Source organism: Muntiacus reevesi, chromosome 1 (assembly GCF_963930625.1).
Source record: "Muntiacus reevesi chromosome 1, mMunRee1.1, whole genome shotgun sequence".
Taxonomy (NCBI): domain Eukaryota; kingdom Metazoa; phylum Chordata; class Mammalia; order Artiodactyla; family Cervidae; genus Muntiacus; species Muntiacus reevesi.
In genome coordinates, this window is record NC_089249.1 from 118,367,082 (window position 1) to 118,388,004 (window position 20,923).

Below are 20,923 nucleotides of genomic sequence, written 5' to 3' on the forward strand. Positions count from 1 at the left end.
TCTTTGGTTGAAGCTGAATGAAATGATATAGCCTATATATGTGTTAAAATAAGCTCAGAACTATGTACTCTTTACTTTACTTAGTCTTATGAGAACTATAACCATTTTCATTGAATAACACTCAAAGCAAATTACTTGGAAAGCTGCTTTGATAAGAGTAGAACACTATAAGTGATAATTTTATTATACCTCTGTTATAAAACCAGTGTCAGTACATTTTAAGGTTAACTCTTACAGTGCACCAAATCTCTTTGAGCATTAGCAGTGGCATCTATCTATAGTCTAATTAACCAAATGAAAGAAGAAAAGAACTTTACAGTAGGTGCTTCATATATAAAATACAACTTGACTTTTAGCCATAAACAAGCAATCTGTTCTGAACAAATAAGGAGAAATGAAAAATTAATCATAACAACTGAACAATTGTTTCATGTAGATAATTATACTGTATCATTCAGGCATAACCTCCTTCTTTTTACTTGGGGCTGTTTTTCCTCTTCAATAGAGCACGCTTTTGAATCTTTGCTTCAATTTTGCTATTGCCTTTGCCTTTCAACACATTAACTTAGAGAATAAATTCCATTATTTTGTCCATAGCCAAAGCCTAAAGGTTTTCTAATTCCCCTAAATTAATGTTATAAAAAAGATTTTTTGTCTGTTTACCATGTAAAATTCTGATCTATACTGCACAGAAACTCAAGGCATTTTTAATAATTTGATATTAATTTGACTTTATTAGTATGTTTTTGTAAAGTGCAAAAGCCATGGATCTTATATTTAAGAGGGAATGTACTCTGTACATTTGCTCATAGTAATTTTGTTTCATTCTCTTTCTTACCTGCTCTCTTTTTCCTGTTTAAAACACAGTGTGTTACAACTATAGTGAGGCAAATGATTCCTATAATACCTACTGCTGTCAGAACTCCTTTTAATATCAGATCATCTCTGGCAAGTACAGGAGAAGAATTTGGAAGAATCAACAGAGATGCCTGTACAATGTTAGAGACAGCAGACTTTAAGGAGTTTCTATCTACTGCTCGTATTGCCATATAAATTTTGTGGCTTTTTTGTGCCTCTCCATCAGGTTGGTGTTCAGGTCTGTTTGTGAAAAGCTCTGATGAGAATTTAAATATCTCCTTGGTACCAGCTTGCTGAGGATTTAACTTCGATGTATTCACTAAAATGGCATTGCTAAAGTCATCTTGAATCTTCTGCAGACTTTTACTCACTCTTATTTCATAGCTGTTAGCTGAAATTAAAAAAATACAAATGGGAAGTTAGGTGATTTTGAATAAACTCTCTAGTTTATTAGAAATGGCTTAATGACAATAGCAACCAAAAAATAAAAATACCTATGAATAAACAAGGTGAGAAATATGCATATGAACAAAACTTTTAACACTACATAAGAACTCATACTAAAACCTGAATAAGAGAAAAGTTTTATTATGTTTTTCAATAGCAAGATTCAACAAAATAAAAGATGTTATTTTTCCTTAAGTTCTTTTGTAAATTTTACATGATTTTATTAAAAGTACCTCTAGTTTCTGTTTTAACGAGCTTATTGCAAGTTTAAACAGAAACTAAATAATCAAAATTAGCCATATAAATTTACAAAATAGCAAATTTTTAGTGGAAGGACTGACTTAATCATATATAAAAACCCTGCAATGCTTCAATAGCTAAAAAACTGCAGCACGGGTGCATGAATAGATTCATATATAAAAATCGGCCAAAATATATTCAGGAATTTAGTATATGATAAAGATAGAATCCAAGTTAATGGGGGAAGGTACAAATTTCTTGATGATGATATTATAACAATTGGGCGAAAAGATGGAAAAAATATGATCCATACTGCAAACATTTTCAGGATAAAAACTCCAAAGTAAATAAAAAGTTTGATGTAAAAAAATACTAAGTAGTAAGAAACAATGAATGAATTTCTTTAAAAACCTGAAGTGGAAAAGGACCTTATAATTAGGACTCAAGATTCAGATGCCATTAACAAAAAATTCCATGAATTTATACACATAAAATAAAAATTTTATACATGGGAAAAAGACTCTTAAGCAAAATATAAGCATATATATTACGTGACAAAAATATTTGTAACTTAAGTCAAAGATAAATGGTAATGGTTGAGTGGCTTCTATTGGACTAACTCACTAGCAGATAATAGATATAAACTCTGAAGAAGGAAAGGGGAAAGAAAAACTAGAATCCAATAAAAACAAATAAGAACCAGAGGAGTTACAACTTGTAAAAGAAGAAAACCAGACTGGGACTGATTTACATTTATACAACTTTTCCTTTGAAGGTACTTTCCACTTCAGTACAGCTATCTAGAACTGATACACAAAGCTACTATCTTCTTGGTCTTAAAAATTAGAGAAGATAGTGTGGGATTGCCAGAGTGGTTGAAAATTGGGGAGCTGCAGAGAGATGAGCCCCAAATCTGGATATTAGCTTCTCTCACATTATTGGAAGACCTCTGAATTACATGTGTTGGTGAAAAATCAAGGACTCAAGGGGAAAACCACAGCTAGATAGCTGATAAAAGGAGTGCAGTCTTCTGCCAGCGCCCATCACAGGGGAGATATAGAGTTTGGAGTGTGAGTCTTGCCACTTTAAAGGAGCTTGGTAAATATCTTGACATGCCTATTAAAACACTATAAAAGCTGTGCCTTAGGAATACAGTTGTGTCCCAGGATTAAGCGATATGCCATACAATTAAGAGCAAAACTGAAATAGACAAACACAAGCCAAAAGTAAAATCAAGCATCCTAAAATTCCAGGTGATCCAAGGTATCTGCTAGAAAATTTCAAAACTATCCAGGGGAATACAACAAAGTCCAGAGTCTATAATTTACTACCATATGTCCAATATATAATAAAAATTACTAGACATGCAAAGAAAGAGAAAATGTGATATGTAGTCAAGAAATATATCAGCAAATCAAAGCAGTCACAAATGACAGATTTGAAATTAATAGACAAGGATCTTAAAATAACCATGGTGAATATGGTCTACACACAAGACAAGCTGGATATAGTGAATGAAGGCATAGGAAATTTGAAGAGAGATATGAAGACTTTAAAAAGGAAACAAATGGAAATTTTAGAAAAAAATACAATGAAAAAAATCATTTGAGAGGATTAATAGCAGACTGGACACAATGGAAGAAAGAGTTTGTAACCTTGAAGACAGGTCCATTAAAGAAAAGGAACAAAAATTCAGCAGAATCTCAATGACTTTTAAGATCCTCAGACATATCCATTTAGTGTGTCTGATAAGTTATGATATGATATATAATACCCAGGAAGGAAAGAAGAATAAATTAATGTAGATATTTTTTGCAGATTTGCCAGCTGAAAATATTCTAAATTGTATCAAAAGAACACTCCACAGACTTGGAGAGTTCAGTAATCCCCAACAGAGTAAGTATCAGAAAACCACACTTGAGTCACATCATGGTCAATCTGCTAAACACCAAAGATAAAAGAAAATAATTTAAAGCTAACTTGTCAGAAAAAAAATTGGGGCCAGAAGACAATGAAATAATATATTTAAAGTGCTGGAAAAAACACTTGTTGCCCTAGAAATCTACATCCTAGTGAAAAATGTCCTTTAAAAATTAAGGGACACATTTCAGAAAAATTAATATTAAAAAAATTGTTACTCAAAGGCCTCAACTACAAAGGAAATGATAAAAAATCTGATCTGCAGGAAGAAAAGAAGAGGACTAGAAATAGTGTTTATACTAGATAGGTAATTAAAAAGGATATATTTTTTCTCTTTAAAATTTCTTTGAAAGATAATTGATTGTTTAAAACAAAGGCCATAATAATGCATTGTGGGGTTTATAACAAATGTAGAAGTAAAATATATGACAGAGGGTAAATGGAAATATACTTTTGAAAGATTCACATATTATTGTGTGTGTATGTGTGTTATTTGCTCAGTTGCATCTGACTCTGCAACCCCATAGACTGTAGCCTGCCAGGCAGCTCTGTCCATGGAATTCTTTGCAAGAATACTGGAGTTGGTTACCATCCCTTTCTCCAGGGGATCTTCCCAACCCAGGGATCCAACCCAGGTATCCTGCATTGCAGGAAGATTCTTTTCCATCTGAGCCACCCATGTCTCTTTCTATATGGGTAGTAGCATGATACTAATGCAAGGCAGATTCTGATAAATTAATAAAAATGCAATTGATAGAAGAGAAACATTTGAGTAAATGAGGGCAGAATTTTGTTTTGATTTCCCTTATATTGTTTTGACCTTTAAAACTGTGGTAAAATACCCATAACATAAACTTTACCATTTTTACCACTTTTTAAAGTGTATAGTTCAGCAGTGTTAAGTACATTTATATTGTTGTACTGCTATGGCTTTCAAACTGTATTCATGTATTATCAACTCAAAAACAAAATTATTGGTCAGAAATAATTGCTAAAGAAAGCCACCTGTAGTACTAACTCTAATATAGCATAATTCTTACCTAAAACGGTTAAAAATAGATTCAACAGTGAACAGAATTCAACAAAGAACAATTTTATTCTCAGGAATAAAAACAACAGGACATTCTGAATTTTAATAAAAAAATAAAAATATCCTAGTGACTATGTTTTGAGCATTTTCTAAATCTATAATAACTTTTAATAATGAGATTGTTTCTATTTCTGAGTTGTAGTTAGAGTAAAGCGCCCTTAAAGAAGGCTGGCAAAACAAAAATCACCTTCATATTCAAATTTATCAATCAGCCAATTTTCTCTGAGTGAACCCACTTGAATTGCTTCCTACTGTGGATCAAATACAATTGTATAGTTAGGAATGAGAAGCTAGGCTGACCATCGGATCTTCACTCACAATGGAAACTGTTCATTTTTCCTATGCCCTTTGTTCTCTGTGGAGAAAGCCCTCCCCATGGGGCAATGCTAGAATCTTCTCCTAAATAATGAAACAAGTAATATTCCATAAGCCTTTGCATTTACATAGATTTTCCACATACCTAGCCCTCCCTGTGTGAAGTTGATCATCCCATTTTAAAATAAAAAAGACTGGGACTCAGGTTAAATGTCATGCCTATAGTCAAGTTAGGAAGCTGTAGTGTGGGAAATGAATTCATTTCTTCTAATTCCAAGCTCCATGTACTTTCAACAATGAGCAGCTATTAAAAATGATTCAGGACAACTGTGTTAACTACAAGGACTCAAAACTAATTCAGCTCATACATTCATGAAAGGTTTCTTTCTGTTTACAACAGTTGTGTCTCCCTGTGAGAAAGAAAATGGGCTGGTTCTGTATCTTTGACCTCTTAGGTTTATCTCTAGTTTTGGCCTCTACCTCTACATTCCCAGTATATTTCAGCCTATGAAAGCAGCTCTCAAGGCCATGAGCAAGACACTTAACCTCTCAGGAATATTCCCTTGCATTTAAAACAAGGGGTCAGACTAGTTTATCTTTAAGATCCTTTCAGGCTCCCAAATGTTATAACTGCTGATATTTACTGAGCATTTAGTGTGGACCAGACACTGTTTTGGGCTTCCCAGGCGGCACTAGTGGTAAAGAACCTGTCTGCCAATGCAGGAGACATATGAGACACAGATTGAATCCCTGAGTCGGGAAGATCCTCTGGAGGAGGGCATGGCAACCAGCTCCAGTATTATTGCCTGGATAATCCCATGGATAGCGGAGCCTGGCAAGTCCAAGTGGCCGCAAACAGCTGGAGACGACTGAAGCAACTTAGCACGCGCGCGCGCGCACACACACACACACACACACACACACACACACACACAGTTTTAATCCCTCTTTGTGCCTTTTCTCATTCAGTTCTCTCAACTAAGATGGGTACTCCTACTATCTGCTTTTTCAGACTAGAAACCAGAAGTTTAGAGAAATCAAGTAACTTGTCTAAGGCTACACAGATAAAAGGTGGTCCGTCTGATTCCAGAGCTCAATATCTTCTGCTAGGCTACACTGTCTCCTGTTTCCTAATAAGCTACTCTTCCAGTTACCAAGGTTTACACTTTCATTAGCATCTTTGCCAATAAATTTTTAGTACATGGAGAATCAAAAACTTGACCCAATCTTCAGGGAGTTTACTCTTTGTCAGTGGGTACAGTTCCCACTTCCTCTCTTCATTTGAAATCCAAACCATCCCTTAAGGATTACTTTATGTTTCTCCTACATTGAGCCTTCTTCCATCCAAGAAACATAACTGAGGTTTGGGGGAAGTGGGAAAAAACTATTGTCACTGAAAAGCTTTTCAGAAGCAGCAAATTTTCAACAATTTGTAAAGATAATATATTCAATGACAGTTGTATAAGAACACAATGAAAAGATGTCAGAAAAAGCAGTTTGAAAGTCAGGCTGTTAGACACATGGAAGCTACTCAGTATAAGGAAGGAGGTGCAAGTTTGGTGCTTTTGTGATCTGTCACTACTCCAAAGGCTCTGCTCAGGCCTCTGGCACTAGAATCTGGCCTTTGATCTGCTTCCAACCACTCTACATCCTTTTAATACCTTTAGCTCCCAAAGTCTGAATTGTACAAATGGCACCATGTAATACATAAAATGGTTTTTTGACTATTTTATGTCTTTTCTGTCTTAACATAGGATTATAAGTTCTTGGAGTGTAATACCATCTTAAATTACTTTTATATAATGTTTGGCACTGTTTACAGGCTTTGCTGATAGCTCAGCTGGTAAAGAATCCACCTGCAATGCAGGAGACCCTGGTTCGATTCCTGGGTCAGGAAGATCTGCTGGAGAAGGGATAAGCTACCCACTCCAGTATTCTTGGGCTTTCCCTGTGGCTCAGCTGGTAAAGAATCTGCCTGCAATGCAGGAGACCTGGGTTCGTTCCCTGGTTGAGCAGATCCCCTGGAGAAGGAAAAGGCCACCCACTCCAATATTCTGGTCTAGAGAATTCCATGGACTATATAGTCCATGGGGTTGCAAAGAGTTGGACGTGGCTGAACAACTTTCACTTTCACTTAGCACTGTACTGGGCACTTAATATTGCTTAGGTGGTGCTAGTGGTAAAGAACACACCTGCCAATGCAGGAGACAAAAGAGATGCAGGTTCAGTCCCTAGGTTGGAAAGATCCCCTGGAGAAGGGCAGGACAACCCACTCCAGTATTCTTGCCAGGAGAATCCCATGGACAGAGGAGCCTGACGGGCTACAGTCTATGGGGTTGCAAAGAATTGAACATATTGAAGTGACTTAGCACACAGTAAATAATAAACACTCAGTTTTAACAGTTATTAACCCAAACTCTTAATGAAGAGTTAAGGAAATAATCCATTTCCATAATACTTTGTCCACATATATTCCCAAACATAATAATGATCTGGTAATATTTTGTTCATTTCATATACTTTGTCATCTTTTTACGGTATATTATATATGGTAAAGAGTTGGTACTGTATATACAGTGATATATATGAGTTGTTCATTTATTGCTAATCAGGTTTTTAAGAATAGTGAAATTTTTCATAATGTAATGCCAGAGACATACCCTGATTGTTTTTAACTCTGGTGATAGAGGTGAATATCACAACTTTCTAGACAACAATTTGTGAAAAAAAGAGGGGATGAAAGCACATTTTTATGAGTTAAACAGACACCTACTTGCTAGTTGGTATACTCATGGCTAATTGGTCAATTTTGCCATTGCTGGGTCATCAAGTCAGTTATGACTGAGTGATCTCAGCAATTTAATACACATTTAACCGCTCCCTACCTCCCGATCTTTTGTGATTTGAGATTTCACATTGTAACAGTCTTGATATGCTTTAGTCATCCTGCTCTAGTCATCCTCCCATCCTGCAGGGCCATTTATGTGAATGTGTGAAATCCTCTCTCCCTTTCTAAAGCCCTTTGTAATATCAGTTCTAAAGTCCCATTCAGTTGTATTTCTTCTTTTCAAGCCATCCAAAACCACTGATACTGTACACCCATTTTCTTTGTACTCTTAATTCAGTGGTATAGTTGAAACCCCTGAGAACTGGGAACACAGTTGCCAGTAGGCTGAGCTTGTCTCTTTTCACACTACTGTGCTTCTTAGGCAGTGAGGAAAGAGGAAAAATACTAGATGGCAGGCACCACACTTACTTTTACATAAAGATGGGAGTGAGTGTGGGTGGCTCCTTACTTCAAATAAGAAGCTAGAGAACTCTAGAAACACAAATCAAGAGCCCAGGAAATTTCCTGGGCCCTCTTCCTCCTCCATTTTGTATCATATATGTCACCTTAGTTCATATTTATAATACTTTGTGAAATAGATAGTCTTAGTTCTATTTTTCACATATGCAACTGAGGCTAATAGAGTTTAAGCAAACTGCCAAAGACCCAACAACTGGACTTAAAGTCACAGTGGGGACTACTTTTTGGCTCTAATGTTAAGTTACAGCTGTTTCCATTATACAAGTGATAGATCCATCCCACAGTTTCAATCAATTCAAATCTCCAAACTTTAAATTAGGAGAGTCCTAACTTATAGTCACAGTGGGGACTACTTTTTGGCTCTAATGTTAAGTTACAGCTGTTTCCATTATACAAGTGATAGACCCATTCCACAGTTTCAGTCAATTCATATCTCCAAACTTTAAATTAGGAGAGTCCTTAAATTAGAATGTAAAATATTCCTCTTCCTTCTTTTCTAGCAAGAAGAGATAGATTGTGATAACAGATTTTTCAAGACAAAAGTACAATATTGACTTTCTCAGCAGTGCAGAATTATTTGTAATTAAGATGCTTTCTGGAGAGAGTAGTAGAGAATTATAAGCCAAAAAAAAAAAAAGATCCAATTTGAAAGCAAGGCTGGCAGAGGCCTAAGGTGGCCACTGTTATTCACTGATATTGACAAATTCGCTTTCAAGAGAGAAGGCTGGTTCCTACAGAAATCTCAATTAGAGGCTTTAGGAAATCAACCATTTCATGTGTAACCAATGATAATCATGTTCTGGTAATGGCAAAGATGTTGGAACATTTGTTCTTTCACAAAATTTAGTCTGTTGAGTTGCTATCAAGAAATGAGGTAGGTGGAAGCCTGGAGGCTGGCATAAAAGCATTAGAAAAGAGAGGGTAGAAGAAGGAACTCATCATGTCCAAGCAAGGGTTAGAAAGCCTCAAATTGGAGAACAGGCCCCAGCCTCCCTAACAAAAAATGATGAGCAGAAGTAGGAGAGGACAGTGTGCCAAGTACTTCATGATTTACAGGAATTATTCCCTTAAACTTGAATTGTAAATCCTTGAATTTACAATTTACCATTCAATCTTCAGAAGACTAATCACCTCCAATATTTAAAAGTCCATGCTCTGTCATGTAAAGCCCATATCTTTTGACTAGATCACTGTTACATGTGATATTCATACTTCCAACAGAGGTTTCTATATTAGTGTCAGTAAGTCTACCAGGACCTCTTCAATCCTGGGGGAGCTGGTACATTCTCTTCCTGTGCTCCAGGATACATGACCTTATCAGCAACTCAAAACTTTTCATGACAACCCTCACAACTTTGTCAGCTGAAAATCCCCAAAGCTATTTTTAGCCAACTGTCCCCTGACAGTTATTGGAAATGCCACTTTACAGAAAAACAGACAATGAAAGCAAGAAACCTACCCTTGCCCTGGTCTAAGTCTTCTCCAGGTGCTGTCCAAGATAAAACCACCTCTTCTTCCTCTTTTACAGCTTCCAGGTCAATAATTTTGCATGGTGGGAACACATCGGGATGTGGGTCAGCTGGAACGCCCAGCACAGAAAAGGAGCCCCCTGAGCTTACTCGGCTAAAGCCCCACTTTTGCTCCTCCTCACTCCTGCCCACCGATTTTCTTGGGGCATTCATCTGAATATTACCTGTGACATCAAAGAAAAAATAGCCAAAACAACAAATTACAATCTCCTGGATAGCTTGTTTTTATAGATTATTGACATTTTAAGTCCTTATTTCCTTTGCTACATCTTTAGAATAAGTTTGTTTATTCAACAGTTCTTTTATTCATTCAACCATTCATTCATTCAATAAGTATTTTGAGGGCATATGCTGTGCCAGCAATCATAGACAAAACAGTATCCCTCACAGAATTTATAAGTCCTGTTTATAAACATATGTTTTATAATTGTGGCAAATGTTGAAAGGAAAAAAAAGGAAGGGTGCTATGCATGCCAATATAGGAAACGCAGGTTCCATCCCTGGGTCTGCAAGATGTCCTGGAGAAGGAAATGGCAATGCACTCCAATATTCCTGCCTGGGAAATCCCATGGACAGAGGAGCCTGGTGGCCTACAGCCCATGGGGTCATAAAGAATTAGACAGGACTTAGCAACTAAGCAGCAACCAATAATTTAAAGTGGAATCAAGGAAGGAACATTTAAAGATTTCCTACAGGCTGAGTAGGAGTCAGGGAGGTAAAGAGTGGAGGTTAAGAACATTCCAGGCAGAGAAAGCAAGCTGAGTAAAAAATTCTGAGGTATGGAAGAGCTTTGCACAATAGAAAGATTTAAATCTAGGAGGAAGATAGTTTGAGATGAGCGAGGAGAGAGAAGTTCAGGCAGGACCTTGTGGGCCACCGTGACAGTTTTATAGTTTAATTTTACACACTGTGGGGAAGCAAGGCAGTGATATGGTCACTTTGCTCTCTGACAGGTCACTCTGGCTACTCTCAGCGGAGAATGGACTAGCAGAGCGAGCAATGAGGCCGCTGCAACAGTCCAGATAGGAGGAGATGGTAGCTTGGGCTGGTGACAGCAGTGGAGAGGAGGCAAGTAGGCATTTTGAGACGCATTTTGGAGATAAAAATCAGCAAAATCTGGTTATGCATTTGAATATGAAATGGTAAAGGAGAGAAAGTTGGTGAACAAAAAGAATAGCTCCCACCTTCCTAAAATGAGCAAATGGAAAGACTAACAGGCTAAGAGGAGAAGACAAATTTAAGTGTTAAGGTTTGTGGTCCCTGTAAAACATCTAATTGATGATGTCAAGGAGCCAGTTAGATGTAGATTATAAGCCCAAAGTAGAAGTTTTAGCTAAATTTAATACTTTTGAACCTCCAAATTAGGAAATTACCGGCATAAAGATGTTATTAAAGCCATGTAAGTTAATGCTATTACCCAGTAAGAATTTCAGCTGTAAAAACAAATAGCATTTGCTGAGTGCTTGCTATATGTCAGGCACTTTTTAAAGTACCTTCCATGTATCAACTATTTAACTTTTTCAGCAATGCTCTGAGGAGAGCACAATTGCCCCCATGTTTATAGATGATGAAGCTAAGCATACAGAGTCTAAGTGACTTGCCCAAAGTCACACAACTAGTAAATGGAGGAGCTAGATTTCAAACTCAGGCAGTGTTGCTCCAGATAGAAGAGTGAGAAGGTTAAGACTAAGCTCTGATAATTGCTAACACTTAGAGGCTTGGTAGAAAAAGAGGAGGGAAAAAAGAGCCTAAGAATAAAAATTCCAGAGAATAAAAGGTAATTCAGAGAGTGTGGTATCATAGAAACCAGGAAATGACAAAGGAGAAATCAATCAGCTGTGTCAAGTAAAATGAGGACTGAAATGTGTCCTTTGGACTTAACAGCAGGTGGTCATTGGTAACTAGAACCAGAGCAATTCCAGTGGCATCATGGTCATGTGGCTGGAAGTCTGCTTGCAGCGAGCTGAATAGTAAACTGGGGACAAGAAGGTACAGACAGATTTAATTTCAAGGAACTAGATGACAGAGAGTAAAGAGGTGGACAGTAGCTTAAGGGGGACCAACAAAATTTCTTTTTAATATTCTTGAATGCTGTTCAGAGGGATCAGTAGTGTGGGGACATGCAAGGGAGAGCTCTCAAGCTCTGAGTGAGCAGGCAGGGTGGAATCTACAGCAGATTCAGCAGAGGCCCTGGGGAGGAGAGGAAGGGAGAGGTTGCTGCAGATTCGGAGATTCGGTTGTGTGGAAACAGAGCAGTTGCCATTTTGTGCCATATTGTGCATGCTCAGGGTCATCACCTGAAAATGAGCTAACGAATGTTATGTGAGCTAGGCATGCTTAGAGAAATTTAAATTTTTCTTTCTGTGCTATCAAGGGCCTATATGAAGTACATAGGTAAAAGCAGAGTAGAATACGACTTTTCTATTCTCAGTGTACTGTAGATATTGATATTTGAATCCTTTAAATTCATGGCTTTAAAAAAGATACCAGTGTGTAATCTGCAAACTCCTTGATAGGAATCAAGTCTTATTGACTTGATATCAATAAGTCCTAGTATCCCAAGTTCCCAGGACTAAGCCTGTCACTTACTAGGCTTTCAAAAACGTCAATGTATGATATAGAGGAGATATCTATTTCGAAATGAAGTATTACATCTAGATACAAAATCACATCTTGGAAGTAAAGTTGAGTTACCTTGCAAATTGATTTATGTTGGTTTTGAAGTAATCCAAATTATTTTAAATATAGGTGAGAGCAAGTTATATTCTAGCAATGCAAAAAATATCATGAGATGCAAATCCACTGTAACATCTTAGTTGTTTTCTACTGAAAAGTACATATAGTAGAAAAATACAGAATCATGCTACTGTATAGTCCAAATGATTGGTTGTAGCTGCTAAAATACATGTAGGTATTCTTAAAGACTCTGCTGTTTTGCAAATAAGAATGCTTCCAAACATTTTTTAAGATTATGTTTAAAGACTACAGCATATTTCTGTTTGTTATACTTTAACCACTGCTTCCTATCAGGAACTACTATAATAATGGTGTTTAAAAGAGATGTGTATTCGGCACTTTTATCTTGAAGGAAGGCAGAACATCCTCAGGAAGCCCTCATTTTCCCATAATATCCACACTCATATTTTTCCAGGAATCCATTTCCTGTGTGGATCGTTTGGGCTGTTTGCTTCCTTCTTTAAACTGCTAACAACATTTTCCTCTTCCTTTTGCCTAAAGCTCTATAAAGAACTATAGGAGTTGGAACTGAAAAAATTCAATTAATCCCCTTGCCTGGTAGTAATTCTGATAAAACACTCACCAGAAAGAGGTCAAAATAATCTGTGGGAATTACCTACTGCCTTCCTGTTATCCACTACTATAAATCACTAAGGACTGAAGAGATAATCAACAAATTATGCACTGACTTGCACGAGTTTTGAAATTCACCTCTCTCTAATACATACACATACACACATTCACTAGAAATACACACACTAAATAATGTTATTCAAATCACAGTATTTATGATTCTTACCATTTGTTATGTAACCTGGTACGTACATAGCGTGACTTCCTGGAATAGAGTGGGCTAGGGTGCTTATGCTGGGAGAACGGTTGACATGCACTTTCAAGCTATATCTACCATTTACAGCAAAGGAGAAAAAATACCTCGAGTAAATTCCATCATTTTTTATAACATCAGCACCTGTTTATATATAAATAAAAAAAGAAACTCAAGGTCAATACTTATCACGGTTGATTACCAACATTTAATTAAGTCATTAAAATAAAATTTATTCTCCTTATTTTTCCAATTTTGACCTATGCGGGCATGCTAATATCTACTTTTGACATTATCAGGTGGTTAAAAAATTCCATTGGCTCTATAATTTCTCCTTGTGATTCATTAACCTCTGAAAATTTATTTTCTAAAGGTGAATGAGTTGTACCTGCTTTAGTGCCAGTAAAGCATTTAATCACCTTTAGAGTTCTCATTTCTATCACTGAAAATAGTACTAGGTTTTCACAGAAACCAAATACATTCTTAAGTCAGTTTATAGTCACAGACCCTTTGGAGGTAAAAGTTTTCTGCTCCCAGTGAATAAATATATATACACATAAACACACACGTTCATACAAATTCAAGATGTTTATGAATACCCTGAAGCCCTGATTTTTAAAAAAAACTTTGGTAGTTGATATAACAATGTGAAATGATTTAATTTCCTCATTAGAGGATACATGGAACTGTTGTTCTCAATTTGAAGAGGCTCACTGACTTGGAGAATGACAGGCTTTGGGATCTGTCTGCTTCAGGAGAATGTGCCTTATTTCTGGAGGCATTCTGAAAACTTGCTAGACTTTCTTCCATTTGCATTGCTCCTCAGAGAGCCATTCAATTCCAAACCAAGTACGTGACTGAATGGCAGCAAGGCTTGGACTCCAGGGCAGCCATAGAAGGTGTAGCTGAGGCCAGAGATCACATTCACTGTTCTAGTGCAGATGGCCACATGGGGCAAGCATCTCGTCTTATTCTAGGGCCAGTTCAGCTCTCACACCACACACCCAAGCCCTACACTGAAGGGCTCTAGAATCTCAGCTAAAGAGGCAGGGCTGCTTCTTAACATGAGAAAAATGGGAGTATATTTTATTAAAACAAAAACACTAAACACTTTATCATCATAGTAGTTTTAGAAAACGTTTTTATGTACTGGAAAGGAACCAGATCTTGATATTTATTGTTTTAATTATTTATAAAGGTCTATCTTTGTTGAGAAATGATAAAACCAAATCTCTTCCTGCCATGGTTACCACTGTTACCTCTTTTAATTGCTGAGTCAGAAAGAAATGGGAAAGAACACTGACTTGGATCTCAGGGGACTTTTTTAAGGTCTGATCTGCCACTTAGTAGCTGATCCCTCTGAGCCTCTGTTTCTCTCCTATAAAATGGGCATAACATCTCACATGGTGATTGTGATGATTACTTGAGAGTATGCATAAGAAAGTACATTTTAAATTATGACATTTTATTAGTATAAATTTTATTATTGTTCATTTTATTAGCTGATAAATACTATTTCCACTATAAAAATAAGTATTAGAAAACTATATGCAAGTGTGTAAATACAGGGGGAAAATAAAAATTTACACTTTGATGTTTAAACAGCCTTTTCATTGTTTCTTTCATCCGGCTTAAATTTTGATATCAAATAAATAAAATGGTTCCAGGGAATAAATATAAAAGCCTATTGAGCATATTGAACATAAGACAGCAGGATCTGTTCTCCAGGCCAGCCCAAGTGTATTTTTGGACTATACACAAAAAGTGAAAGGTGTGGCATCAGAGTCTGAAAAATTGTTTGGCTCCATTCCAGTAGGCAAAACAAGAGGACTTCTCTAGTATTGTCTGAGGTGGACTTGAACTAAAATCCTTTAAATGAACTTTTGCTTCATAAATATCATACAAGATTGCCATGGCAAGATACTAATGAGTTGTCAAACATGAGGCTCTTGAAAAAAATTTACCTTTGAAACAACAAAGGGAAGGAATATGATTTTAATGGTAGATCAAACATTGGAGCTGCCAACATAAACTTCGAGGTCTATTGTAATTCTGAGAATTTAGATTAGGAAAAGAACAGAACAGGAAAGATAAAACAGTAAAGGAGTTTGTTTTTAAAAGTTAACACAACTTAGTCAGAAAGAGCCCGACTGCTGTTCCTTGCCCAGCTTGATGCTGTGCTATGAGATATGATGATGAAATTCTTAACTCTATGCAGAATAAGTGCTTTGAGGCAGAGTTGGTTTTACTTGCTTTGTTTTTCCAGAGATGGAAAAATCTCTACCCTGATTCCACTAGGCTTGCTGGCCTGGTCTTCTTGTGATCAAATAACACATGTAAAAGGCACTGGCTATTTTCTCTCATCATCTGAGCTACTTGACTAAAGAACAGTCTATGACATCTCATGACTCACAAGTTCAAGCATCTCCCTTTTTGGGTTTTCATTTACTATTTAATTGTCTAATCCAATTATTTCAGTGCATAGTAAAACTGGTGAATCCGAGAGGAATGTGGGCATGCCTATTCCCAAGTGACCTTACTGAATGTGCTCAGTGTCACAGGACAAGTGGAAGCCAAGACCTGAATGTCGGGAGACTTCCTCCCTCAATGCTGCTCACACACAGCCACTCTCAGGAGCCTCAAGGGGACTTTCGTTTTCCCAAGTTCACTTTTTACTTTTGCTGTGCAGATGGAAACCTGTAGCTACTTGGTATGTCAATGACTATGACAATCTGAGAATCTCATAAGATTAGGTGAGAAAAAATATAAATTTAGAGAATTAAAAAAAAACTTCATATTGATATTACATCAGAACAGCTCTTAAGAACATGAAAAATGACATGGAATTCCTTGTTACCTGCTCCATCATCAAAAAGTTTCAACATAACTGGATCTGCAGTCTCTGGCTCAATTGTAGCAGTTACAGTGGCATTGAGAATGGGATGAAACCCCTTTCTCACAATTGCATAAATCATCAGAGGATGGGGAAAATGGGTGCTGTCTCTTTCCACAAAGGCTTCCACAGTGGCAGGGGGCATGGCTGGGCGGGAGGCACGAGAGGTCACTGTCACTTTCAAGGCTTGAGGAGAGTGGTGGGTATTGTTCAGGGTGTAAGTCCACAGCCCAGGCTGCAAAACAAAGACTGTTTGTCAAGAAGAAAATCAACCCTTATTTTAAAGTGCAAGCATAACCTCCAAGGGTTTATTGTTCTTGCTTTGTTGATACTGCATTTTCTAAAATAATACAAAAGAATGTCAGGAAGAGTAATATTGGTTAAGAGATAACTAAATTCAGTATTTACATGACTTCAAGTACAACCTACTTTCTCTTTAGGGAATTAAACCCTGAATTTGTTTGTGGGGAAGGACACAATTTGATTCACATTTTTAGAGAATAATAACAAGTGTCCACCTTCCAAGTACTTGGCAAACACTAATCTGAGTTCCTTCACCCAAAAGGAGGTTCAGTGTTTTTATTCCTTTTACATAATGGAAAAAATTATAACAAATAAAGTGGACAATTATGATTTATGTGGAAATCCTGGACTAAAAGGCAATAGTATCCTTCCTTCCCTCTACTTCCTTCAATATTCCCAGACCCAGAAATCCCAAGCAACAAAATCCACATGCCCTATAAGGGATCAAGAAAAGGAATACTATTGTTTAATAGGTCAGGATTTCATAATGTCTATGTTGAATTATAGAAATATTGCTAGATACCATTCTCTTTATCTGCCCGGGCTGCCTGAGGGAAACCTGCAAAAGAATATCTAGAAGAAAAAACTTAAACTACAGTGTAGCAGAAATTTGTTTTTTTGATACAGCTGTCCATAAGTATTCCCTTTTTTCTTCATTCCTACTGCTGCTCCTTCTTAAACCCTGGAAGTAGCAGGAGGAACACAGTGGAGCAGGAGGAAGAAGAGAGAACAATGGGTTAAGGTTTAACTATAAAATTAAGATGCCTGAATGCCCTACCCAGCCTTCTTCATTGGGAAACAATGCTTTACCATTTTACAGTGAAGTCACAATTCAAGCAACAAGATTATCTATCTTTTTTTTTTTTTTTTTTTTGGTTTTTGTGCTCGTAACATTAGTAACAGACACATGGTGGAAACTCCACATGGAAAACTTCTCTGTGGGCATAGTAAGTGTTTTGATACAGGGCACCTAATCCAGACAAAGTGGTCAGGCAAAAGCAGCAAAAAGTAGGTAAAGTGGCCTGGTCCTTATGCACAGGTGTGAAAAGAACATGATGAGTGTGGAGAAAAGTAAGGGCAGAGCATAAGGTATTTGGGAGAAAGGTTAAGAGATAAGCTTGGGGTTGGGGAGTGGGAGGTACAAATAGTATATAATAGAGGCTCAGTGATATATTGTGCAACCTGGAGAATATAGCCAATCTTTTGTAATAATTGTAGCCTTTAAAATTATATTAAAAATTTTAAATTAAAAAATAATTTTAAAAAAGAGATAAGTTTAGGCAGAAGCCAGAAAGTAATAAGCTTGGTATGCGATAATAACCAAATGTATTTTATTCTGAGACCATCAAAGAGTTTTGAGTAGGACACAGATTTGATAAGATTTGTGCTTCAGAATGATTACTCTAATAAAGGTGCATGAAAGGAAGGATGCTGGTGCAGAGGCTGGAAGACCTAGCAGAGGCTATCAACAGTCACGTGAAGGGGAGGTGAAGGCCAACAGACCTGAAGAGGGACGGCATTCAGGCAATGCAAGAGTGGATCTAACGAATTTACCACCCTGCTGACAACCTCTAGTGGTTCCCTTTAACTGTTCCTCTTATTGACTCCTGTATATCCGTCTAACCCCATCACACCCTCCTCTTCTTCCCCTAAATCTCCACTTTCTATGCTATTTTGTATTTCATCCACATCAAACTAGTACTTACAGTTCTATGAAAAGCCATATTATTTTTCTATAAGCCTTTCTATGTGCTGTTTCCTCTGTCCAGAATGTCATTTACACCTCTGGCTCCTTCGTCCTCCATATTTCCATTTCGATGTCTTCACTTTCAGGAAGCATTCTCCTTCCCCTACTGCCTGCACATGGCTTCTTGTGTTCTGAGTACCCTGTTCTTATTCCTATTATGGCATTTTATTTTAAAGCACCTAGAACAAGACCCTGCACATAGAAGGTGTTCCAAAACAAGTACTGCATGTGTTTATATTATAAATTCTAAGTAGAGGGCTTTTTTCGAAGTGTAGAGATAAGTATTCTATATAGACTTTGTAAAGAAGGAAGTAAGCAAAAACTTATTTGCACTACGTAAATGCTAATTTTCACTGTTGAAGTGAGAGAAGGCTTTGGTATCCATTTTAAAGTTTTGAACATACCTTAGTCGTTCCTTTTAAATTTTGAACACTCACAAAACTCCCTCATAAATTCAAAGTAGAATTTTGGTATATCAGAGTTGGTTTCTTTTACACAATGCATTTAGTTCTGTGATTCATTCGAAAGTCATGTGCTTGACTAAACGTTGTCACTATGAACAAGCTTACAACACCTACCTTAGCTGTTCCTGGAATCCAGAGGCGAGCAGTCCGAAAAGCTAGATTGGTGATAAAATCGTCCATGCTGTATTTTCTTCCATTAGGATCAAATAACACAACCTCAGGGGGACCACTGGTCTGCCATGTAACTAGGAAGGTGGTATCATTGCCCACACTGTCATCCACAGTGACGGTGTTTTTCAGTTGATGCTGAGGTTTAACGTTTTCACCTGTACTTTCAAGCTGTTCAAAAGAATATGTAAGTGACAGTTTCCAGCATATGCATAATCATTCCATATTTTCTTTGTTTTTATGACAAAACTGAATTGGCAGAAATAAAAACCATTTCGTTCTAACATGTCCTAAGTATATAAATTATTTTTCATATAAAAATATTTGCTTCAGCAAAGTATTATAAGTACAGTAGATATAAAATATTTTTGTAGCTAGTACACATGTCACTTCATTCATTTTTATCAAGAGATTTTAGGTGTTCTCATATTTGCCTCTTATCCAAATCAACATTAGCTTCAGAGTAGCAGTTAAAACCAGCTTCTTTTTACTTCATTTTGTGAATATGCTCTAATTAATTTGTATATAATCTGTCCAGATACCATTATGTATTTTGAAAAGATATCAGACATGGGTTTCATGGGTTTTGTACATTAAAAAAAAATTTAGTCATGATTTAAGCTGTATGCACTTAAACTATGTGTGCAATTGTGACTTGTGTGTGTGTGTAACATATGTAAACTACATACAGATGACATGCACTGTGCTAAATGCTCTGCATATATTATCTTACACAATCCTTATGAAAGTCCTCTGTCGTCGTTGTTGTCCAGTCGCTCAGTCCTGTCCAACTCTTTGCAACTATGTGGACTGCAGAACATCAGGCTTCCCTGTCCTTCACCATCTCCTGGAGCAAACTCATGTCCATTGAGTCAGTGGTGCCATCCAACCATCTTGTCCTCTGTCCTCCCCTTCTCTTCCTGCGTTCAATCTTTCCCAGCATCAGAGTCTTCTCCAATGAGGTGGCTCTTCATATTAGGTGGCCAAAGTATTGGAGCTTCACCTTCAGCATTAGTCTTTCAGTGAATATTCAGGGTTGATTTCCTTTAGGACTAACTGGTTTGATCTCCTTGCTGTCCAAGGGACTCGCAAGAGTCTCCTCCAACACCACAATTCAAAAACATCAATTCTTCAAGACTCAGCCATCTTTATGAACCAACACTCACATCCATACATGACTACTGGAAAAACCAGAGTTTTGACTAGACAGATCTTTGTTGGCAAACTAATGTCTCTGCTTTTTAATATGCTTTCTAGGTTTGTCATAGCTTTTCTTCCAAGGACCAAGCATCTTTTAATTTCATGGCTGCAGTCACCATCTGCAGTGATTTTGAAGCCCAAGAAAATAAAGTCTCTCACTGTTTCCATTGTTTCCCCATCTATTTCCCATGAAGTGATGGGACCGGATGCCATGATCCTAGTTTTCTGAATGTTGAGTTTTAAGCCAGCCTTTTCACTCTCCTCTTTCACCTTCATCAAGGTTCTTTACTTTCTCTTCGTTTTCACCATAAGGGTGGTGTCATTTGCATATCTGGGGTTATTGATATGTCTCCCTGAAACTTTGATTCCAGCTTGTGCTTCATCCAGCCCAGCATTTCGCCTGATGTACTCTTCATGTAAGTTAAATAAACAGGGTGGCAATATACAGACTCGACGTATTCCTTTCCCAATGTGAAAACAGCCTGTTGTTCCATGTCCAGTTCTAACTGTTGCTTCCTGACCTGCATACAGATTTCTCAGGAGGCAGGTTAGGTGGTCTGGTGTTCCCATCTCTTAACGAATTTTCCAGTTTGTTGTGATCCACACAGTCAAAGACTTTAACGCAGTCAATAAAGCAGAAGTAGATGTTTTTCTGGAACACTATGTGGTTTTTTGTTTTTTTCTTTCTATGATCCAACGTATGTTGGCAATTTGATCTCAGATTCCTCTGCCTTTTCTAAATCCAGCTTAAACATCTGGAACTTCTTGGTTCACATACTGTTCAAGCCTAGGTTGGAGAATTTTGAGCATTACTTTGCTAGCATGTGAAATGAGTGCAATTGTGTGGTAGTTTGAATATTTTTGGCATTGCCTTTCTTTG

At 37.1% G+C, this 20,923-nt stretch overlaps 1 protein-coding gene across 1 annotated transcript in view; it reads right to left on the reverse strand.

The window, feature by feature from the left end:
* Positions 1-806: 806 nt before the first annotated feature.
* Positions 807-20,923, reverse strand: part of CLCA2 (chloride channel accessory 2) — a 49,374-nt gene continuing 29,257 nt past the window's right edge. The window contains exons 13-17 of the mRNA XM_065906922.1: positions 18,790-19,014; positions 16,126-16,396; positions 13,242-13,412; positions 9,637-9,870; positions 807-1,249 (exon numbers count right to left, since the gene is read on the reverse strand). Coding sequence (XP_065762994.1) covers positions 807-1,249; positions 9,637-9,870; positions 13,242-13,412; positions 16,126-16,396; positions 18,790-19,014 — 1,344 coding nt within the window. The remainder of the gene's footprint in view (positions 1,250-9,636; positions 9,871-13,241; positions 13,413-16,125; positions 16,397-18,789; positions 19,015-20,923) is intronic.